A 23,372-nucleotide genomic window follows, 5' to 3' on the forward strand; every position below is an offset into this window, starting at 1 on the left:
GACAGGATTACAATTTTTTCAATGGGGAGGGGGGGGGGGGCAGGTGGTTCTAATTTGCCTTTTTCGATAATTTAAGCACAGAGGGGGGGTGCAAGTTACACGCCCTATACCCATTTTCCCTCTCTTTGCTTTTTCTCTTTTTTTTATATTGTTTTTCTTTGTTTTGTTTTTGGGGCTTTCTGATCTTCATGATTCTTCTTTTCCTTTCCTTTTTTCTTTTCTATTTCCCCCCTCTCTTCCCTTCCTCTTTTTGGCACCCCCCTCCCCCCATTCAACTACCCGCTACATGGGGACCCGGGCCCCAAAAGCCCTCCCCTATATGTGATTGATCTTGATAAGTGTTATATCTAGGCTTTAGTAATTCAATGAAATAGTCCGAAGTACAAGTGGGAAGCATTGGTGAAATAAATTTCATTAATTTCAATAGGGCCTATCATTATTTATTTTTATTTAAATGAGGGGTGATTATGCCCCCACCCATCCCAGCTCCCGGTCGGGTAGCGCTCGCGCGCGCGATGCGAAACGACAATGCTTAAAGTATAGTATACGGGCCGCGCCGGCTGCGCTGGCCGTCAAGTTAGCTACGCGCATCAAAGCCCATCATATCTATATCGACGCAACATTTTCCCCATAATATACGTCGAAATCGTGGAATTTGGACGGAGAGGCCAGAGGGCTGATGGGGTGGCTCTCCTCCTCCCGTCATCCTCCTCTTTTTTGAGAAGTCTGCCCATTCAGCCTTCCCGGCTAGCTTGATCCTTTTCCATTGATCTCTCAGTTCTTTTAGGCTCCTCCTCTCGCCATACCGGGCGCGGAATTCACGGAAAATCTCCTCCCAGGCCCCGATTTTGGCCGAGTTGGCCTGGAAATCGTTCCTCTTCTTTTCGATAATATCTATTTTATCCCCAACAAGGTGAACGAGGAGGGTTTTTTCAGTACTGTCCCAGTTTCTTTTCCTCGCCTTCTTGTGACTTTCCTCCATATTGTAACTTGTTGAAGGAATTTATCTCGAGTATAACTTAGTAGTAGCAGAAGATTATCACAACTCAACGGACCCTTATTTACTGCGCATGTGTAATGGCAGCAGACCAAATTTCTGCTTCAATTGCACATGCGCAGTAATCCACTACCACTACGACCACCAACTTAAACCCGCGGTCTAAAGTTAGACCGCGGGTTTAAGTTGGACTACACTTAAACCCGGGGTTTAACTAAAACGGAGTTTCAGAAACACAAATCGCGCAAAACTGGAGTTAGTACGGACCCGCGGTCTAAGTGTGGATTAGTTAGACTCTAGTTTAACTTAGACCGAGGTTTAAGTTAAACCCGACTTCAGAATACGGGCCTCTGTCTTGCGTGAAGATCAACACACAAATATTCTCGAATGGCCTAAAGATGGCGCTAGATAAAAAATGACATTTCGCTGCGCTGCCTCTCCACGCCTCAAACTCGCTCGTCGGCGCGGCCATGCAGCGTAATAATGGGAACGGAACGGTACGTATTAAAAAGGTAAAGCGAAAAAGGAATTGCTGCCGAAGATCAAGAAGATCGTGGATCAAGCGACAGAAGGAGAAGAAACGACAGTTCAAAAATGGCAGAAACAAATGGAGATTCAGTGAGTATAGCCCCAAAACGCATAGTTTATCATTTTCAGTTAAAGAGAGGTTGGGTTATTCGTGAAATTAGTAATGGGAAATTTAAGAAAACTAGTAAAAAGAAGGTCAAATCCCGCCCATACAGTACGTGTGTGCAAGTGTGAATTTTTATGGGCGACTGACGCTGACGTCACCACCCATCTCTTGCCATGGCTTGCAAATTCGCATGCATGTCTCGTGTGAGTTGGTGTGCGAATGCGTGTGTGCAGTCATGACATGACGACAATGGTGAATGGGTGATTTCAAGTTCGGTGTTTGCCTTTTGGTGTTGGTGTTGAGATTTTAAAAAGGCTGCTGAACCTTGGCAGCTGTCTGTTTCGAGGAGTTTTTTAAACATTTTTTATATATCTCGTACATACTAAATCCTATGTGACAATAAAATGAAAATCATCAAGCATGAATAAATAATGGTACTATCATTTGAAAGCTCTTCTTAAAAAGACCTTTGACTTTGTTCACCTTTCAAATGATACCAAGAACTCTAATTTTCATCAAGAAATTATAAAGTTATTCCAGTTTAAGTCGCGCATATTCATCCAAATTTGTGGTCAATGGAGTACCGTACAGAACCGATTTTTGTGACCATTTTGAACCCAAGTCTTCAACAGGCTTTAACTTCTTTAACTTCTTTGTTTTTTAACCCTATGAAGTAATTTAGGTATCAATGGAAAGGTGAAAGAAGACTCAATCGATGTGTAATCATTTCATCTTGTAATTTTTCTTCTTATTATGTGTAAAATAATTTCTTCTAATTAATTATGCAAATTACACAAAATCACAATTACTCGCCTCTTTTTTTGCCAAATGAAGGTGATCATGATAGATAATTTATATAATTTAGTTGGCATCAAAACAGCATCATTTAGATAATTTCCTAAATAAATTTGTTTAAAGTATTGTTTTTGTAATTTCTAATGTATTTCCTTGTTTTTCTGATATAAATTACAAGCTCTTTTGCAACTTAAAGGACAAGTCCACCCCAACACAAAGTTGATTTAAATATAAAGAGAAAAATCCAACAAGCATAACACTGAAAATTTCATCAAAATCGGATGTAAAATAAGAAAGTTATGACATTTTAAAGTTTCACTTAATTTCACAAAACAGTTATATGCACATCCTGGCTTGTATGCAAATGAGAAGACTATGACATCATCCACTCACTATTTCTTTTGTATTTTATTATATGAAATATGGAATATTCTAATTTTCTTCTCAGTGTCAAGTGATAGAACGATTAATTCCTCCCTGAACAGGAGAAATTAGCATTGTTTAACACTATATGGTTCAGTCAAGTTTGTCCTTATTGTCAAATCTATAAAAAATTATATATTGTATAATTCAAACAATAAAAAACAAAAGAAATAGTGAGTGATGGACATCATCGACTGACTCACCCAGTTGTGCATATCACTGTTTTGTGAAAAATAGGCGAAACTTTAAAATGTCATAACTTTCTTATTTTACATCCGATTTTGATGAAATTTTTAGCACTATGCTAGTTTGATTTATCTCTATTTATTCAAGTCAGCATTTTCCTGGGGTGGACTTGACCTTTAAGTATTGGAATCTTTTTTGTATACATGTATGTACGGGGGTCCTTTTTTACGTATAAAAATTATCCCTTTTGTACTTTGTATGACCAAATAAAAATACAAGTGTGCTTTTTTCTGATGTATTTGATTGTTTCACCAATTCCTTATGTATTCTATTGTTTTAACAATTTGTTATACATGTATAATATGTAGCTTTTGATTTTAGAGACAATGGACATTTGATTACATTTTTTTAGGAGGGATGAGCAGCTGAGTGTAAAATATGTGATGTAGCATTGTATGCAATTTATTTCAAGTATCAAGAAGTATAAAAATTAAGCTTTAATATATTCTATCAGTTTTCAATGTATTTCTTAGATTTGTATACACACATTGTATTACAAAGGCCGTTTGAGCTCTCTTTTTTCCAAAGAAAAATAAATAAATTCAAATTATTAGTTGAAGCCAAAAGAAAAGGAAAAGAGTGGTCTATTTCTTTCAACACAAAACAAAAAACAACCAGGAAAAAAAAGATAACAAAGCTCTAAACAACAAAACAGACATCAAAGCTCCAAACAAACATTAAAACAAGAGAAACAAAAGTGACACAAAAACTTGTACCAATCCCATCCCCATTTTCCAGTTTAAAATACAACCCCCCACCTGCACCCCTAATGAAAAAAAGAGAAAAGTAAATTAAAAAAAAAACATGAATACAGGACTTAGACCCATCTGGAAATGAAATATTCTTTCCTCTGAGTTTTCATGTATTTTCTTACAAGAGTGAAAAAAAATTACAACAAAAAAATAAACAACATATAGTTCGTGCATTTTAATAAAAAAATCAACATATAAGATATTCTCCTTTCAAAAGCAAATCCAGTCTCCAAATAATGAAACTTGACCCAAAAAATTGAAAAAATAAACAATACAAAAATTTTAAAAAGAAATATAAAAATAAAAGAAAACCTAAAGGGGAAATATGAAAAGAAAAGAAACAAAAGAACATTAAAAAAAAAAAGAAATGAAAATTTTAAAAAAGGAAAAGAAAAGTGAAGAAAATAAAAAAGAAAAGAGAAAATAAAGAATATGAAAGACGCTATTAAAAAATAATCCTTTTTAAAAGAAGGGGAATGGGTCCTGCCTTGTAGTCCTGGGGAGCCGATTCACACACTGATATTAAGCCTCAATCTGCCCAGCTTTCTTTTTCAAAATAAATTTGGAGATGTGCCCCCCCCCCAATATCTTTGAATGCAGTTATATTAATCCAAAACACGAAAGAAAAGAGCAGTTAATTTGGTAAACAAACAAACCCCACTTCAGCAAGCAGCAAGATCAGCGCCCTAGCACAGCTGGCAGCCAGCCACATACTAGCCCAGCGCAGCACCGTGAAAACTCGCCAGGATGCCTATAATGCACGCGCGGTCATGCAGCCAATTTTTGCTTGGCACATACAGCAAGTTTCGGAGCTAAAGAACATTGTTTCGATAATCAAATCACTTAGATATTTCATATGCAGGTAATTAAATAAATATTCTACGTAGATATATAACGTTCAAAGCTATACATACCTTCCTTTTTTGAAATTCAAGGCATCGAATCCGTCTCCAATCTTTTGATGGTCGACGTATCTCAGTCCTTGTTCATCGTACGGAAAAAAAAAAGCGATATCAAGTGGGATTCCCGATCTCTTGATCGATACCCCATTCATGATGTAAGGTCTAAAAATAGCACCGCTACAGCAATTTTAGCAGAGACATGCACTGTGCACTCGAACAAGAGGCGGAACGATAGCGCGGTGCAAGGAAATAACCTGCGGAAGCGCGGATTGTCACGTACCTACTAAATACTATCTCAGGGGCCTGTTGCATGAAAGGGTCTTTCGCACAACGACAAATCGTCCATAGACTGTGTACAACGGATAGATCGTCTCCGCACAGCGATTCGGAGACTGCTGATTTGTCAATCGCGCAGATCACGTCATGACTACGTGGTCGCCAAAATAATTCCTTCGGACTGCGTGCGGAAGTATCAATAACGATATCCGGTCAGGTTGTGTACGTGGGAAATGGTCTTGGTTCGTGATCGGATCGCTCCGGTATCGATCAAAAATTATCGAAACTCTGCAATTTCATGCATATTCACGCGACGCTCCGAAACCCGGAAGCCAATCAACTTTGTGCACGTTGCGATAGACTCTACAAATTCCAACGAACACGATGCCATACCGATGCTAATTCGTAAGATTTTGATGGAAAAAGCAAGAAGTAATTGAAATTCGCTTACCTGTGCGGTATCGGTGAGAAAATAGATCCTCCGAGAATACCTTTCATCAATTCTACAATCAGTAACAAATAAAACATTATTTGATCTCCATTTATTGAAATATAAGATTTTATGAAAAGTAGTCATTCCGAAATAAAAGGTTCAGGTGGCGATAAAGACTAAATATTTTTCCGATACTATCGATATCAAACGATGTCGCGGACTTGGAAGACAAAATTGCCTTTGTGAAACGGAAAGCGCTGATTTGTCGCCAATATTAGTCCTAGGTGTCGATCATCTCATCGTGCAACAGGCCCCAGATTACTAAACGGACAATCAGGAAAGTTTTAGATTTGTTTTGACATAAATTTGAGGTGCTAACAAGTGAAAATGTATTTTTCGCTATGAAATCCCGTTCTCCAAAAAGAAATATAAATGACGTATTATTCAGACAACGACGGAAAGGAAAATAAAACAGAATGGAAGTCGTAAATATCTGAGGGGCCTGTTGCATGACGAGATGAGCGATACGTAGGAACGTCCTAGGACCATTCTTGAGAGATAGGAAGATTGGCGACAAATCAGCGCTTTCCGTTTCACGAAGGCAATTTTGTCTTCCAAGTCCGCGACATCGTTTGATATCGATAGTATCGGAAAAATATTTAGTCTACATCGTCACCTGAACCTTTTATTTCGGAATGACGACTTTTCATAAAATCATATATTTCAATAAAAGGAGATCAAATAGTGTTTTATTTATTACTGATTGTAGAATTGATGTATGGAGCTTACATTATGAGGTAAAAAGAGAAAAAACTTTAAAGATTCACAAACATAACTGGATAAAATCGAAATTTTCATTATTTCCCTTATTTATAACACGGTGTCCTTTTAGAGACACCTTTCATTGATATTTCAACGAAAGAGACCCTTGTCCGACATGAAAATTGATGTAACTAAGTAATTTCGACATTTTCTTAGTTCAATATTCTGTATTTTTATAGAATACTTATAAATATATAATGATGATTTTGCAAATTGTGCGTTAATATGTTATTTGTTGAGGTAAAGATAGGGTTTGAATTGAGTAAACAGAATCAACAGTGTCTGATTGAATGAGACTAAAAAGGAAAATATGAGAGGCTGCGTGTGAAAAATCTGATTTATTTATTTTATTTGTCAGATATAACGCAAGAAATACAAATGTGAGTGTTTAGAGTATAAACATACCTCAGTTGCATGATGAGTAACCGAAGACAAGGAAAATATGAAAATTGCTGCAAACATAAAGTAGTGCTTTGCAATAATAATCAAAATATTGAAAAATACTATTTACAGAAATAATGCTAAAAATTACAACGATCATAAACCTATGTCATATTTAAAGTTGATCACTTAATTTATGGAAGTTTATATAAGAATATAAGGTTTAAGAATATAAAAAATATATATGTTCAACATTTCAAATTTATGGAGTAGAGACTACATTATTGCTTTAACATGACATACATGTAGGGGCCGAAAGGGGCCTATCCTACGATTTAAAATGCGTCTCTTCGTATGGACTTTCCATAATCTTTTCTTTAATGAACTTATTTTCATTTGTAATGATTGTGATGGATTCGTAAGCTATATAGGCCTAATCTGTATCTTAAATTCAATTAGCTATTTTGTTACTGCAGATTTTTTGTTTTGTTTCACTGTTTCATATCTCAAGTTAGCCCAAATCCAACAATTAACTTTAATTGATTAAAATTAATGATTAAAATTAATCTCAGCCAAAAAATAATAATTATAATGAAAATGAAATAAAAATAAATAAATGATTTAGCATGTTTAACATCTTAGTTTTTTTTTTTTGGGGGGGGGTTGAACGTTATAAACACGTTTTTTACCTTACATATTTTCTTTTAAAGAATTTTGTTTTCATGTTGTTTTAATTATCTGTAATGAGAAAGCATGAGGGGTCAGAGAGATCAATAGTGCCGCCCATTTCGATATTTCAAGTAATTGAAATTGATGACAGCTAGCCCTCATATAAGAAAAACGTGGCGCCATCCCAGATAAAATGCATCAGAGTGCAACCCCCTAAAATGTTTAAAGGTGATATGTCAGTGTGGCTTGCCGTAAACACATTTTCTCTCAATGCTGACGGTGGCGGGCGATGTGCAAAGAAGATCATGCCTACGTAGGACATGTCTGGAGGTGTCTTTCCAAGGGCCATTCTTCGTATCGCCCAAATCGGCTTTGTGAAACAGTTGAGCTATATCTCGTTCTTACATAGAACGGTTCTACGAAAGACCATTTCATGCAACAGGCTCCAGATTACTAAACGGACAATGAGGAACATTTTAAAATTGATTTGAGGTGCTAACAAGTAAAAATATATTTTATATACCTTTCGTTATGAAATCCCGTTCTCCAAAAAGAAATTTAAATGACGTATTATTCAGACAATGACAGAAAGGAAAATAAAACATTAGAAGTCGTAAATATCTCAGATCACTTAACAAACAATCAGGAACGTTTTGAAATTGATATGAGGTGCTAACAAGTAAAAACATATTTTATATACCTTTTGTTATCAAATGATAACAAAATGCTTGGGACAAATTGGCTTGTGTGAAACTAGCAAAATTAAAGAATAAGGCCAATGAAAGTTTGAGAGGACTAGGACAAACAATAAGATAGGTCTGAGCATTTGAATGTTGAGATAACTAATGATATGGAGATCCTACCATTGGCAATGTAAATTTTCATTGATCATGTTCTTTGATTTTTCTGTTTTCGCACTTGTAAGCTAATTTGTTCCTAGGGTTTCACTTTTCCTTTAAAATTTTACCTTCATTTTTTTTGCAGGAGCCAGTTCCCTTGATGGAAGAAAACCATGTCCAAGAACCATCCCCTAAGAAGATCAAGTTAGAGCTGGAGTCACAACCTGGTGGGTATATATACAGCTTGATGCTGGAAAATGAAGTTTGCACAACCCCAAGCAAGGCCAATCATACTCCAGTAAAAAATTTGCCCACAGAAAAAAAAGGATTTTAAGAGATGTATGAGTTGTTGTGGATGTGATATTTGAGAAAACTTTTTTTTTTTTTTTACATTCTTATTTTATTGCTTATATTTATATCTCCTAGTGTATTTGTAATAAACACTGGAATGTTATTAAATAATGAATGAGTGCAACTTATTGTGTACGCACTTCTATAATCCATTACATTTGCAACTGTAGTTTTTTTTTTTTAATTGAAGTATTTAAAAAATAAATTGTCATGTTGTTATTAAGGTTAAACACAATTGATCATATGACATCATGATCCTCAAACTTCCTTGACTAATAAACATGTCTTTTCTTACCATCAAGAGAATAGCTTCAAAGTTTTTTATATTGATTAAGCTATACCTATTTAATTGATGACATGGAAGACAGGGTAATTATTTGTGAACAAAAGCTCTTGCTGGTGAGAAAATCTGTGTGTTTTTAGTCAGTGCCATTTTGTTCATTTGTGTTTTCTTTATTAATCTTAAATGTGTATGTGGGACTCTTTTTACTGGTGATTAGATAGAAATTAAATGTTTAGAGCAGAAATTTCATACTGAAATTTTTTTTGAAAAGGTTAATCTTTTCTTATTTGGATAAGACATTGAGGAATTGAATAGTTAACTTATAATTGGCTAGAGCTATATGATGTCAACGTGTGACAAGAAATGCCTTGGGAGGTTTTGCAAACTATATTTTTCAAAATTTTCAAATTATCATGCATTTCCCCTTCACATTGTGTATATAAGCAGTACTCCTTCGCTAACTTCATACCCGTATGAGTTTCATGCAATCATTAAGACCGCTTCTGATATTTGTCTTTTTTTCTGTTTCTCTTTGTTTTTGAGTTTTGTTCTTTATAGGCTTCGGTTAAGCATCATCATGGCCGCAGAACTGAATGGGTTTTATACTCAGAATCAACTCGTGGAATACAAGAGTCTCATGTAGTGTAAATGACTATTGATAGGAATATTGTAAGGCTTTAGATTTACTTTCCTTGTGGTAAAAAAAATCCTATCCATTTCAAAACACTATAGTAAATTTAAAAACCTAAGTTAAAATGGTACATAAATATTGCTACATGTAGGAACCAATATATGGTTGAAAAAGATTAAATAACATAACCACATTTGTGAATTCATTTACTTTACACATTTATGTGTGCTATGCATCCAATTTAGATAAGGGGGTGGGGCATATATATCCATATTAATTTTACCTATCCGTTTTTCCAGAGACCCTTTGTAATTCATCTTTTACATCTTAAAAGTCTGATCAAATGTCTTGTCCTTGAATAATTAAACAGAGTATTTTTATAATGCTGTTCATCTAATTACGCATGACTTTACAAATGATCTGAATATTGCAAACTACATGTAAATGAAACTGTCTTTTATGTTCAATCGTAGCCACTGCAGTTGAACCTTTAAACATTCTGATATTCAAAACATAGTATTTTTTGCTGTATAAATGGTAGGGGTGATAACAAGATCTTGTTTTTATACATTGGGGGGGGGGGGGTCACATTTTCATTCCAATGACTACATATGTGGCTAAATCCTCAAGTTATTTCCTGTCAAACTCTACTTTCTATCTTAAGAAATTAACTTATGCCATCTCAAATTGAAGACTGGCCAATTATAGATGTTTAGATGGTGAATACATTGCATGTTTTTAATGCTGTCCTAGCGCCCGTTTCAGAGGGAGTTGCGTTAATACGCTAGTTCCAAATGCGCTTTTCTTGTGGGTTTAATATCTTCTTTGCATTTGATTGGACTCTTTTCTGCAATAGGCCCCAAAATATTTAATTTTTAGATACAAAGTGTTTTCACCCCAGCAATCTTATATCCAACAGAATTATGGCATCCTATTTGGCTTACCATGTTTAAATCATTTGTAAAGTCATTTGTAACTTTACTTACAAGCAGCTTTATGAAAGAATACCCAATGTAGTATCATCCCAAACCTTGTACATTCAAAACATTTAAGCAAAATCTTTGCTAGACATTTCAAAGGAATGGATTAAGACCAGTGTAAATAGTCTGCTCTTTCTTTCTCTCTTTTTTTCTCTTTCCTTGTTCGTTATTCTTCCAGGTTGACGCTTTCTCCATGCACTTGACGCAGGCGGCTTGCCGATGAGGCACTCTAATGTGTGCATTAAAGAAAATCAAAAGTAACACGACTAATTTGATAGAGTAGGGAAAAGAAAAGTATCATGAATTTGTTTGTTCTGATTTCTGCATGCTATAGCCCTTTTGTACAATCATATTTGCAAATACTGAAAAGTATCAGAAGGTTGGAATGGGTAATTTCAGTTATTAAGTCTTTCACAATTTTTAGTATGAGAGGATATGAGACAACCCATTTGGGAAAGTGACTAGTATTGTTGTTTTGCCTTAAAAATTTTCAGACAAAGCCCTGAAATTCATAAAAATACAGGTTTTTTTTTTTCCAACTATGCCCCTTTTTCATTTTTCATTTGTTTTGTTTAGTGCTAAAAACCACATATTTAAAAAAAATTACTAAAGTTTTTAAATTGGCAATGGGTGGATACATCAAAATCAATGTTTTTTGTGCCAATTTTTCGAAATTCTTTGCTTCACACTTCTCAAGACAATATCAATCTGTTTCTGATACATCAATTCCAAAAGGAAGAAAATGTAGCAATGAAGAAAAATGCTAGTGTTGCCAATTTGAGGAATAAAATGTGATCAATTCATAGTCCCAAATGGGTGAAGTGCATTAAGTGTCTCCATGTGGTAGAAAAAAAAGCATCATTGTTGATTTTAAAGTCAGAGTGGTACATATTTTTTTCAAGTAGAGACAAATGTTCTTTTTTTATTACAATATCAGATATCTCTTTTTTTTCAAAGAAGCTTATGTGTTGGTGTGAAGGGTAAAATTGAGAAGGAAGGAAATTATTTTGGCCTGCTTTAAGGCCCCATGTATCGTAACCTATTTGTTTCTTCTCTTGTTTTTTGGTCGTCTTTTATTTGCATATAAAAGCGAAAGCAGCAGGGAGTGATGCATTGTCTTTCTGAGCAGCTGACAGAACTGGGCGACTGAGACAACATCATCACATTTTTTCTCTCTTTATTTCTCCCATCCCATATTTCCCTTCACTTTGATCAGTAGTGTAAATTAAAATTACTCTGATGGCCATATTGGTACATTTTTAATCCCTTGCAGTAAAATTTGCTCCCCTTACTATACCCTCATTCAATTTTAAGAGATTTCCAGTTCACTCAATGTTGAAGAATTTAGCTATTTTACATATACCACATGGCCAATCTTGAAAATGTATTTGTGTCATCTGTACATGTTGAAATTGTAGGTCTATTTATGAATTTTCTATGGTCATGTATATAGGATGACGCGAATTTATATACAGAATTTCTTTAAAACTTGAATGTGGAATCCTTCCAATGATATCACAATAATAACCCAGATAACTTGGTAAATTAGAATTTCCCAAATGTTATGAATTTATTTTTTAGGACCCTTCAAACTGACATTAGAGTCCACTATTAAACCACAGAGCCATAATTACAAAGAATTGCCCTCTCCTGCAAATGATATTTGTCTTTTGGTGATGTTGGATATGACTCAAGGTTTTTTCTTCCCTGTCTTTGTATTTTTTTTCTTCTTTGCATTATTTATTTATTTTATGCCATGTAGCTTCAGCTAGCAGCATGTGTGAAAGGGGGTGAAGAGGTCATATATAAACGTATGACCTCTGACCTTAGTCGACCCACAAGCAATCCACCATGGCCAGTGAGGTCGCTGACCTTTCCGCTCTTCAGACAGTCGGATCGATCCCATGTAAAAAAATAAATTGGCCCGATGCTGCACCACAACCCGTCATTCAGCTATCGGTCCAACCACCCCTTAACGCTACTCTAGTGGTAAACAAACAGTGCTGTTTGTATAGAATGGTGGATTGAATTCTAGATCTTTGCCACTCATCTCTATACCAATGTTTTCTCTTTCATTTCTTTGTGGCAAGCGTTGGTATAAAACAAGCATTTTTATGTGATTTCGTTTCTTGTATGTTGTCTGCTGTGACCTCTTAATGTTGTATAGATGGGATTGATTTTGATTTGGTTGTCAAGGGAGAAGTTATGCTATCTCAAATGAGCAACATTAGACTGAAAATGGGGTGGGCTTTTTTTCTTTCTCTCTTTTGGCTTGAACAATCAAAGCTATATATATTTGGTTTGGAAGTAGTTTTAAGTGAAAAAAAAGGCAAATGGAAAGGGAGTAGGATATTCAAACTCTTGCTTCTTGTGTTTTTCTTCAAATATGCCAATCGGCCTTTACCTCCAATTTCTCTTTCACTGTAATCGGTTTAGACTTTGAATTTTTAAAAATTGGGGAAGGGCTCAAAGGGTATAACCTCTTGATGGTATGCATTGGTGACATGCATGTTATACACACAGTGCATACCATCAAGTCTTCCTAGACAAGACAGTCTCTAACATTCTCAGTTTGTCCTTTCCTTCCCTCCATGGCGATCTATCGGACCTAGCAGGCGAAGAGCAGTCCTCGCCCCCGTCAGCACCGCAGAGCTTCGAGTTCCAGTTTGCCGAGCAGACGGGGCCGGTGCTCGCCGGCCCTGGAGCAAAGAAAGAGAGCCTGCTGTCGATGCCTGGGATGCCGTCCATGATGGGGCTACCGAAGCTGAGCTCAGAGCAGCAGGAGGCAGTGATGAGAGCTAAGAAGTACGCCATGGAGCAGAGCATCAAGAGTGTGCTGGTCAAACAGACATTAGCACACCAGCAACAGGTAGAAATCAATATTACGTCTTAACTTTTTGCACATACTAAGTCCAACTTCTCAAACAACCCATTAAAAATGTATTTTGGTTAATACATGTTTCAAACAGATGTAGGTAGAGGAATCAATATACTTAGTGACATTGGCTTGTAGTGTATGTTTCCTTTAATTCGTACATCCTACTAAGTCTGTTCTTAAAAAACAATGTCACACTTGTAGAATGTTCCAAATTATGGAATCTGTCATACATTTTTTATGGGGGCTCCTTTTTTAATTTTTTTTTAGTTTCAGGGGCTCCATTTCTACCTTTCGGGGGCTACTTTTTGCATTTCAGGTGCTCTTTTCAAATGCTACTTTTTTGTATTTTGAGGAATACCTGTTCACTTATTAATGAATTATTATTGTTTAATGTATGATTTTTTAAGTTATTTTTTTCATGCTTAAAATCTTGGGTGTGTGTGTGTTTGGGTGGGTGTGACTGTGAGTTGAACTTGGATATAAATGAATTCAATATCTAATTTCTACTCCGTCTATTCCAGTATAATAACCTGTACTCGGCCATGTGATAAAGGCCGACATACCCTAACTTTTCCTGAAGTTCTTTGAAAACGCAGATCTCTACGAAAATTGCATTTCTCTATGGGGGAGTCTAAATTCGGTGAGAATGTATTTATTAATAACTTATTAAATATACATGACAATGAAGAAATCTTCAAACTTTATTGGCAGTTTTAAATAATATACCCGAAATGTAAACTCTGTTTGAAACAGAAAATCACCATCATTGAGGCCTTTACTGAGCGAATTGTCCCCCAGAGATCTGTCAGAGAGACAGAGCTCAGACTGGCTAGCTAGTACGAGCGCCAATGCGTGCGTGCGTGAGCCTCCCGCCGGCCTTGTAAAATAGATGGAGCTTCGTTTGATGATTTATTGTCTGATATTTACCTCATCCCCTAGAAAAATAAAACAAAAGGTTTTTTAAGTTATAATTAACAAATAAGGTAAGTTATTTTGGATGTTAATAGGCCGTTTTGAAAAGCAAAGCCGAATGACAACTCACCATTGCGAGGTTACTAGACTCTGGGATTTATTTCCTGTGTATTTCGAATTATTTTATCACAGAATTGTGATATCTGTAGGGGAAAATGTGCATTAGAAATTGCACATGGTGGTAGTCATAATGGACCCCTATACATGCAAGTGTTTCCCGACAGTTGCGTTTATTTATTTTTTTCATACCATGGGTATGGAAAAATGTGGTACAGAAAAAAATACGCAACTTCGGAATTTGAAACTGTGCTCTTCGCTATTTTCAAGGCTTGTTCATGATTTTGAGTGCTGATTTTGGATGATTTTTAAATGGTAAGCAGAACTCGGGCACATGGTGCTCCTGAGCCGCTGAGTTGTTATCGCTCGGCAATAATTTCGGGGGCAACATTAAGATTTTATGTCGCCCCCGAAAGCATGATTTTGGGTGATTTGGAGGGCGACTTTTGGCATTTTCGGGGCGAATTCGCCCGCCACCCCCGTGTATTTTTTTCGCTGTTCTTGGCCCTCGACTGTAGGCTTGAATAGTGCTGGAGCTTAACGATTAAACGTAACTGGTTATTCCGTATTCTCTTTCCCGCAGCAAATGTCCAACCTCCAGATGCAAGCCCAGAGGCAGCGTGCTATCGCCCTGATGTGCAGGGTGTACGTCGGCTCCATCAGCTTTGAACTGAAGGAAGACACCATCCGTCAAGCCTTCCATCCCTTCGGTCCCATCAAGAGCATCAACATGTCCTGGGACCCCATCACCATGAAGCACAAGGGATTTGCCTTTGTGGAGTATGACCTTCCTGAAGCAGCCCAGCTGGCCCTGGAGCAGATGAACGGTGTCATGATAGGTGGAAGGAATATCAAGGTAAGGGCTCAGAAAGCTGGTTGAAGAAATCCAGGTCTTATTCTTTCAATGATAATAAATTTTCCAGAGGTCACATTTACAAAAGGGCAAAAATAAGAGCAAAAAGGGCAAAAATAAGACGGGGCACAAATGGGGAAAAATTAAAAAGGGCACAGAAAATATCCAAGGCCACTGTGAGGGGCATTGAGGCGTTTCAATATGGGATCCAAGTGCAAACCAACTCAACCAGCCCAAATCCTGTCTTTTTATGTGTCTAAATGCCTATTTCAAATGTATATTTTCAAGGTATAACTCTTGTTTGATTGTGTCATGACCAGGAACAGTGGGGTAAGGGGTGTAAGTTGCATAAAACTTGGTGGTAACATTGACATGATTGACAGTGATAGTCACGTGTATAGCACAAAGTTAATGGTGTATGGAATTAAATATCCTAAGAGTCCTTTATTAAGCATATATTGTTTATGAAACCGGATTCTGAGATCCCCTACTGCATCCTAGACCCTGTAATAGTTTCTCCTGTCTGTTTTGTGTTTCGCAGGTTGGTCGACCAAGCAATATGCCCCAGGCACAGCCAGTAGTAGACCAAATTATGGAAGAAGCTAAGAATCAGCCTAGGATATTTATCACATCAATTCATTCAGATCTCTCAGCTGATGATATCAAAAGGTTTGTTGCTACACCTTGTCACTTTATTTGGCTAATTCGATGTTTCTTTAATCGCCCAAATTTCCACTAGGTTAGTTATTGCTGAACATTTACATAATGCATGAATCATAAAATAAAAACTTATGACTGCGGTAAGCTAAATGTGTTTGGAAGAAAAAAGAAGGTAATGCAAATATTGGCTTGTTTTTTAATACAGTAATTTTTATTACAATGAAAAAAATGAAGTCAAGATGAATTTCAGACAAACACCAGATTTGAAGAAGCTGTTAACCATTTAGCTCATCTGGGTTGAGTGCAGTACAATGTGCATCAATTTCTTGCTGAAGGAAAATGCGGCATGGCTGGGATTTCAACCAATGACCCACTGTTTCAAAGTCTATCAAATAATCCACTGTGTCACAATGCTCTATTGTAATAATACAATATTTTCCCTTTTTCTTGTGCAGTGTATTTGAAGCCTTTGGTAAAATTGTAACCTGTAGTCTACCATCAGACTCTATTGGAGGAAAACACAAGTAAGCCCCATTCTTACCTTTTATTGTTTTGTCATGAATAGAAATTTATTTGATGGAAAATGTACAGGACCGATGACTAGATTATGGTGCCGATTGTCATGATGATGATGGTGGTGATGATGATGATGATGATAATGATGGTAGTGGTGCCATGGTCGTGGTGATTGTGATAGGGGTGGTGGTGGTGGTGGTGGTGATGATGATGGTCTTGATAATGATGAAGATGATGCTGATGGTACTCACTTGAATTCAAGCCAGGAATACTTGCTTGTTTTGTGTACATATCACCTTTTTTTACTGCTTAGTATGAACTGTATAATTATGAATAAGCCTGTAGTTTTCGCAGGTGAGACTATAGGCGCCGCTTTTCTGACGGCGGCGTCAACACCAGATCTTAACCGAAGGTTCAGTTTTGAAATGACAGCATAACTTAGAAAGTATATGGACCTAGTTCATGAAACTTGGCCACAAGGTTAATCAAGTAATACTAAACATCTTGCCCGAGTTTCATGTCACATGACCAAGTTCAAAGGTCATTTAGGGTCAATGAACTTAGACCATGTTGGGGGAATCAACATCAAAATCTTAACCTAAGGTTAAGTTTTTGAAATGTCATCATTACTTTAAAAACATATGGACCTAGTTTATGAAACTTGGACATTACTGAACATCCTGCCTGAGTTTCAAGTCACATGACCAAGGTCAAAGGTCATTTAGGGTCAATGAACTTTGGCCAAGTTGGGGGTATTCTTTGAATTACCATCATAACTTTGAATGTTTTTTGGTCTAATTCATAAAAATTGGATATAAGATTAATCAAGTATCACTGAACATCCTGTGCGAATTTCAGGTCACATGACCCAAGGTCAAAGGTCAATGAACTTTGACCATGTTGGGGGTATCTGTTGAATTACCATCATAACTGTGATAGTTTATGGATCTGATTCATAAAACTTGGACATAAGAGTAATAGAGTATCACTGAACATCCTGTTCGAGTTTCAGGTCACATGACTAACGTCATTAAACTTTGGCCAAGTTGGGGGTATTTGTTGAATTACCATCATAACTTTGAAAGTTTATGGATCTGATTCATGAAACTTGGACATAAGAGTAATCAAGTATCACTGAACATCCTGTGCGAGTTTCAGGTCACATGACTAATGTCAAAGGTCAATAAACTGGCCATTTGGGAGGTAATTATTAGATTGCTGTCATAACATAGAAATAGTTTATAAAATGTGGATATAGGGGTAATCAAGTATCACTGACAAGTCTAAGGTCGCATGATCAAGGTCAAATGTCATTTATTGTCAATGAACGTATTATTGTATCATTATATGAATGGTGTTTTTTGTGAATAATTATTTTATAGTATTCAAAGTCAGCACTGCTGCTATATTGAATCGCATGATGCAGGTGAGACTGCCACAGGCGCTCCACTTTTTTTTCCATTGCTTTCAGAAATGTGCATACCTAAAAATTCAATTCTCTATATTCTAGTTTCAATTTTTGTTTTAATATGAAATGCCATTGTTACATTTCCCTTTCTTTTTATAGGGGTCATGGGTTGATTGAATACGAGAACATGCAGTCAGCTTCGGATGCCATTTCATCGATGAACCTCTTTGATCTCGGAGGCCAGTTTCTTAGAGTTGGAAGAGTAAGTGCTTTGTGAAGTCCGAAATGTGAGGTTTCATGGGGAATCTGTCCCCATCTGATATTTCCATTGTTATAGGTGTTGTTAATTATACAGGATGGAATCTATTGTAGATTATGATAAACATATGGTAAAATGGTAAAATCATTATGTCACTTTTGCTTGGTGGACATTGCCCAGTAGCAAGCCAAAATAGGCCTTATAATGAAGAGCTTTCATTTAGCACTACAGATGTATCTATGATGATGAAATTGATGATTAAATGATCTGCGCCGATATAAACTCGGGCTTCACCAGACTTCCATTGCCGAAGTTAACCTATATCGTGTGCCCAGTACGCTGGACAAGATCAGCGCGAAAATTCCCCCCTCTTGATATCAAAATTGCACATCCATTTTTCTAAACTCTTTGTTAGTGTATGTTTTTCCAGAGATGTTTAGTTTATTTCAAGAACAATTGTACCAGTATACAAGAAACATACATTTCCTCCGATTTGAAGGGGAAAACAAATCATCTTGAAAATTTTGTATGTTGTGATGAAAGGGTAAAGAGACTTTCAACCATCTCTTTATCCTCTCTGCCAACAGGCGATTACCCCTTCAACAATGACTGCGATTCCTGCTGTTCTTACTGGCACTGGTCTTCCACCCGCTGCTGCTGTTGCTGCCGCCGCTGCTACAGCTAAGATACAGGTAATGTCGATTCAATGGAAGTGACGTAAGCAACAATCTGAATGTTCAAACCTGCTAAACAGTCTCTGAATTTCTTGCCTCTTTAGAGGGACTTTTACCTTTGATGTTTACATGTAATGTATTAGGGCAATCATATATCTCAACCTTTGAGTTAGATTCTCAGTCAACAGAATCAATAAGCTAGATAATGTCATCAGTTTGAAAGCACTAAAATTTTATCGTGCCTCTGCACAAGAATGCATACTTGACTCATTAAGAATGTTCAAATTCTTGCTACTTTTGCTAACATTGCATTGGAAGCCAAGGCCTTTGATCTATGATAGTCTTTGAAGTTGAAGAAATAAATTATTTTGAATTTGATTGCATAGAAAATCTTACCAAGAATGTATGATTCTACATAGCAAAATCATTGCATAAAAACATACCAAAAAAAAATTACAGAGGAATTTAGAACTGATAGCAGTGGTGTAAGCTACATATTAAATCCCAAGTAAAGTCTAGGCAACCTTCATTTACTTTAATATAGGGTACCTGGGACCCAATTCTGTAAGATAATTCTATACCAGGATTAGCACTTGAAGGAGTAGAGTTATTAGAAAGACATTGTGCACTGCTGTGATGACTTAGCTACTACTTAGGACACCTTATGAGTGTATCTTTGATATGAAAAGGGCTTTGTGTCTGAGCAATGTGCATATTCCAGTAGTGGTGGTCTTCAGTATGGTCACTTTTCAGCTAAGATTTCATGATTTCACAGAGTTGCATTTATGAGTGTTTTATAAAGCTGTTCATAAGTTACAAGCAACTTTATAAATGACTGGTGACCCTTTCTTATGAACTAAATCATTGCTAGTGGAAAACCGATGTGTATCACTTACCACATTACCCCAAGAAAGGATCACCAGTCTTTTGTAAAGTTGCTCGTAACTTAAAAAAACTTTACGAAACACCCACCTTGGTTCAATTTGTAAAGTCTTGTTATAATAACAAATGCACCATTTCTATATCAGGTTTACTATTAGCCAATCAAAGTGATGGATTTCAGTAGCTTTAAACTGTTATTGAAAATTTGTTATTATAACAAGCTTTTATGAAATGGGCCGCTGATCTAGATGTACCATGTTGTGATGACAATTGACCGTGATTTTACAGACTTTCCCCTAAAATCCGTGTTTGCTGCAACTACATTCCTTAAGAAATGTATTTTCTTTGCTCTATGAAGTACAGTACAAATCTAAATTGCTTGCCCTCCCCTCACTTTCTCTCTTTCTTGATATTCACACCAGGCCCTTGATGCTGTGACAGCACCAGCTGCAGCTGCAGCTCTCAGCATGGTGAGTGGAGCCCCGACCAGCCTCATCAACCCTACCGCCTTGACCGCTGCTCCCGGACTTCTGGCAACGCCTCAGGTTGGCATTCTGGGTATGCCCCATGCCGTCATGGCAAGTTCAGCTGCTGGAGTTATCACAGGTGAGATTTAAATCTTTTGATTCTTTCATGCATAATGCATGTCTTGTGATTCGTCATAGTTCAAATGTAGTTTATTTAGGAGTGGGTAGAAATTTGAAATTCTTTTTTTTTTACAGTAGTTTTTCCACTTTTTGTCAAAAATATTATGGTTTCTTCAAAATTCATTTGCTTATTATGTTTCTTGGAGCCTTGGAGGAAAGGTAAATGTTTTCTTCTGCAAAAAAAAATAAAATAAAAATAAAATATCCTATGGAACACTGCTATGGGTTTTGTAACATTGGCATTTTCTGTGAGGCCCCTGGAATGGAATTATTTGGCCATTAATGCAAATTGTAAAAACCAGATGCATACTGACGAAGATAGATAGAGAGATAGAGAGAGAGATAGGTGGGTGGGTGGGCTGGTTGAATAGTAAACAAATTATTGTACAATAATTGAATTGAATGTAATTTCAGCACTTTTGCTATGATGACTTAGCTTTACTTAGGACACCTATGAGTGTATCTTTGATATGAAAATAGCTTTGTGTCTGAGCAATCTGCTTCTACCCATTATTTGCCACAGTTGTAAAATAAGGAAATTGAAACTATTGTTTCACTCTGTGGACTTGGATTGAATTTTATGTACAATTACTCATTTTCATCTGTAATATTTTAATTCTTTAAATGCTAAGGTCTCTCAATAAGATATTTTCTGATGTACAACAAAGAGGCCATTCTGTCGAAAGATAGAAATGAATAAATAAGTTCCTTGGAACCATAAATAAAGCCTATTATAGTATGTTTTTTTAACAAAATTGAATTGATTATTGAGATAAAATGATGGAGAAATGTAAGCAACAATAAGAACTAGACTACTCTTATGCATCATGTTCCTTTATAATGCATTTCAAATGCACTATATCCATGTGATGTGACTTTGGTAGTTAATTGATGCAAATCAAATCGACATGCCTCCTCGCAGGAGTGACACCCGTCAGACCCCAGATTGCTACGATCCCTATCTCCACAGCAGCTCCTGGTGTCCTAACGACGGCCCCCGGGATGACTGCTGGCTTGATGGCCCCTACCATGGTAGCCGCAGCAACGGCCGGTATCACAACGGAACTACCCAAGGAGGAAGTGGTGGAGACGAAAGATGCAGAGCTTCCGCAGACCATCAGCGAGCAGGAGAACATGACGATATCAGGCAGCAACGCAAGGCACATGGTCATGCAGAAACTACTCAGAAAATCAGATGTAAGTTTGAGTGATATAAGCAGTAAATTGCTACTTGGTCTACACCCACTTTCCCTACTTTTTTTGTTGTCTCATTTGTCTATTCCTACTTGTCTATAACCAGTTTATCTACTAACTATTTGGTCTAATTTGGTGTGTAGTCCATTTACCACTTTTTTTATTTCCAGGTACGCAATGCTATTTTGCCTATTATCCAGTTCGAACACCAACCAAAAGGATACAAATTGGAAATAAGACTATCTTTGCATAGACTTAATGACATTTAGACAAAGTGATGGTTGGAAAAACAATAGATTAAATTGCTAGTTGACCAAGTGGATTCTACTTCTGACTTTCATGAAATGTTTTCCTCTGTTTAGTCAGTTTTTTCGAATGGACCAAGCCAAGTATTACATGTACGATGTAGGGGTCGTTTGAAGTTATAATAATGCAGTTAATTGCTATGATGACTTAGCTTTACTTAGGACACCTATGAGTGTATCTTTGATATGAAAATAGCTTTGTAACTGAGCAATCTGCATACAAAACTTAATCAAATACTAAACTAAGTATGTTAAACACTAAAATCATGCTTTTTTTCATTCAAACATGTATTATTTTTATGAACACTTACTTGACTCATAGATTAACAACAAAATTCCATCTTATTGCAACTGTCAACATTTTCTCTTTGGTTGTATTTTCACTTCGAGTTCAACATTGTGAAAACATTTCTCCCTGCATATTGCATTTGCTGATGATGGGAATAATTATAACATATTGAATATAAAACTTTTGAATATGCAGAATGAGTTTAGATTTTGAAAACAGAGCCTATACACTTGAATACCGGTTTCTACAATAGACAATAATGAAGTTACTGATATTGTTCACATTCCAGTCATGTGTTATGGTGTTGCGCAACATGGTGGGCGTAGAGGACCTTGATGATGACCTGGAAGGAGAGGTGACGGAAGAATGCGGCAAGTTTGGAACGGTCAACAGAGTGGTCATCTACCAAGAGAGACAGGGAGAAGAGGAAGATGCGGAGGTCATCGTCAAAATCTTTGTGGAATTTGGAGATCCAGCAGGTAAGAAAAAATTAAATTATTCTCATTGGGTTTATTCTGGAAGTAAGGTATGTCATGATAACCAATGTGCAATCGATTGTCAATTATTCTTACAAATTTACAATATTTGTATTAAACTTTCTTTTGCAAGTACTAGGGTGATGTTTCGTAAAGCTGTTTGTAAATTACTTTAGGCTTTATGCATGGAACACATTTTTAGGTGCTCAGCTACATCGGGATAAACAATTTAGCATAAAAATCTCAATTAATTTCAGCCAATGAAAGTGAAAATCGTCATATCTTTATAAATAAGGAGGGAAAAAAAGTAATTTGCTTTGAATTTGTACCCAAAAAAATCTCATTTTGATTTTGAAGCAATTATGGATCTAACATGCACTTACAAAATATTCTGTAATTTCTGAATAACATACCTCGGTGACGTAAATTTCTTCTCAAAAGATGTGCAAAACTTAAGTTAAAAGTCTGTGAATAGCTTGGTCAGAAAAATTTCCAACATAGGAATGTTGTTGGAAAATAAGTTGGTTGATTAAACCCCCTGGCCATTTTAGAATGAAATTGATAATTATGACTGAACAACAACACTTTGAAAGTTTATTGATTTTGCACAGCGATGATGACCTAGCTACTACTTAGGACACCTTATGAGTGTATCTTTGATATGAAAAGGGCTTTGTGTCTGAGCAGTGTGCTGTTACCTTTTGAAATGCTATTAGAAAGCATGTTTACATAAATTTTAATCTCTAATGAACAAGCAAAGAAATAATCATCCCTATTTAATACACACAAAAAAACTGTGAATAATAATAGTAATAGATGATTTTTATAACTCTCTTGTCTTTTAGACATGGCACTCTAAGTGCTCTACATTTAATGATAATAATAATG

The 23,372-nt window shown here is 36.3% G+C and overlaps 1 protein-coding gene across 11 annotated transcripts in view; it reads left to right on the forward strand.

Annotated features, from left to right (window-relative positions):
• The first annotated feature begins 1,478 nt into the window (after positions 1–1,478).
• Positions 1,479–23,372, forward strand: part of LOC129273464 (poly(U)-binding-splicing factor PUF60-like) — a 28,315-nt gene continuing 6,421 nt past the window's right edge. The window contains exons 1-11 of one of the 11 annotated variants that reach the window (XM_054910493.2): positions 1,479–1,615; positions 8,315–8,396; positions 13,027–13,283; positions 14,905–15,177; positions 15,716–15,843; positions 16,290–16,358; positions 17,918–18,020; positions 18,605–18,709; positions 19,996–20,179; positions 21,143–21,417; positions 22,298–22,487. In XM_054910493.2, coding sequence (XP_054766468.2) covers positions 1,592–1,615; positions 8,315–8,396; positions 13,027–13,283; positions 14,905–15,177; positions 15,716–15,843; positions 16,290–16,358; positions 17,918–18,020; positions 18,605–18,709; positions 19,996–20,179; positions 21,143–21,417; positions 22,298–22,487 — 1,690 coding nt within the window. In that variant the 5' untranslated portion in view covers positions 1,479–1,591. Of the gene's footprint in view, positions 1,616–8,314; positions 8,397–12,176; positions 12,404–13,026; positions 13,284–14,904; positions 15,178–15,715; positions 15,844–16,289; positions 16,359–17,917; positions 18,021–18,604; positions 18,710–19,995; positions 20,180–21,142; positions 21,418–22,297; positions 22,488–23,372 lie in introns of those variants that run through there. The other 10 variants (XM_054910498.2, XM_054910499.2, XM_054910494.2 and 7 more) reach the window with 10 other exon arrangements.

This window comes from Lytechinus pictus, chromosome 12 (assembly GCF_037042905.1).
Source record: "Lytechinus pictus isolate F3 Inbred chromosome 12, Lp3.0, whole genome shotgun sequence".
In the NCBI taxonomy this organism is placed as follows: Eukaryota; Metazoa; Echinodermata; class Echinoidea; order Temnopleuroida; family Toxopneustidae; genus Lytechinus; species Lytechinus pictus.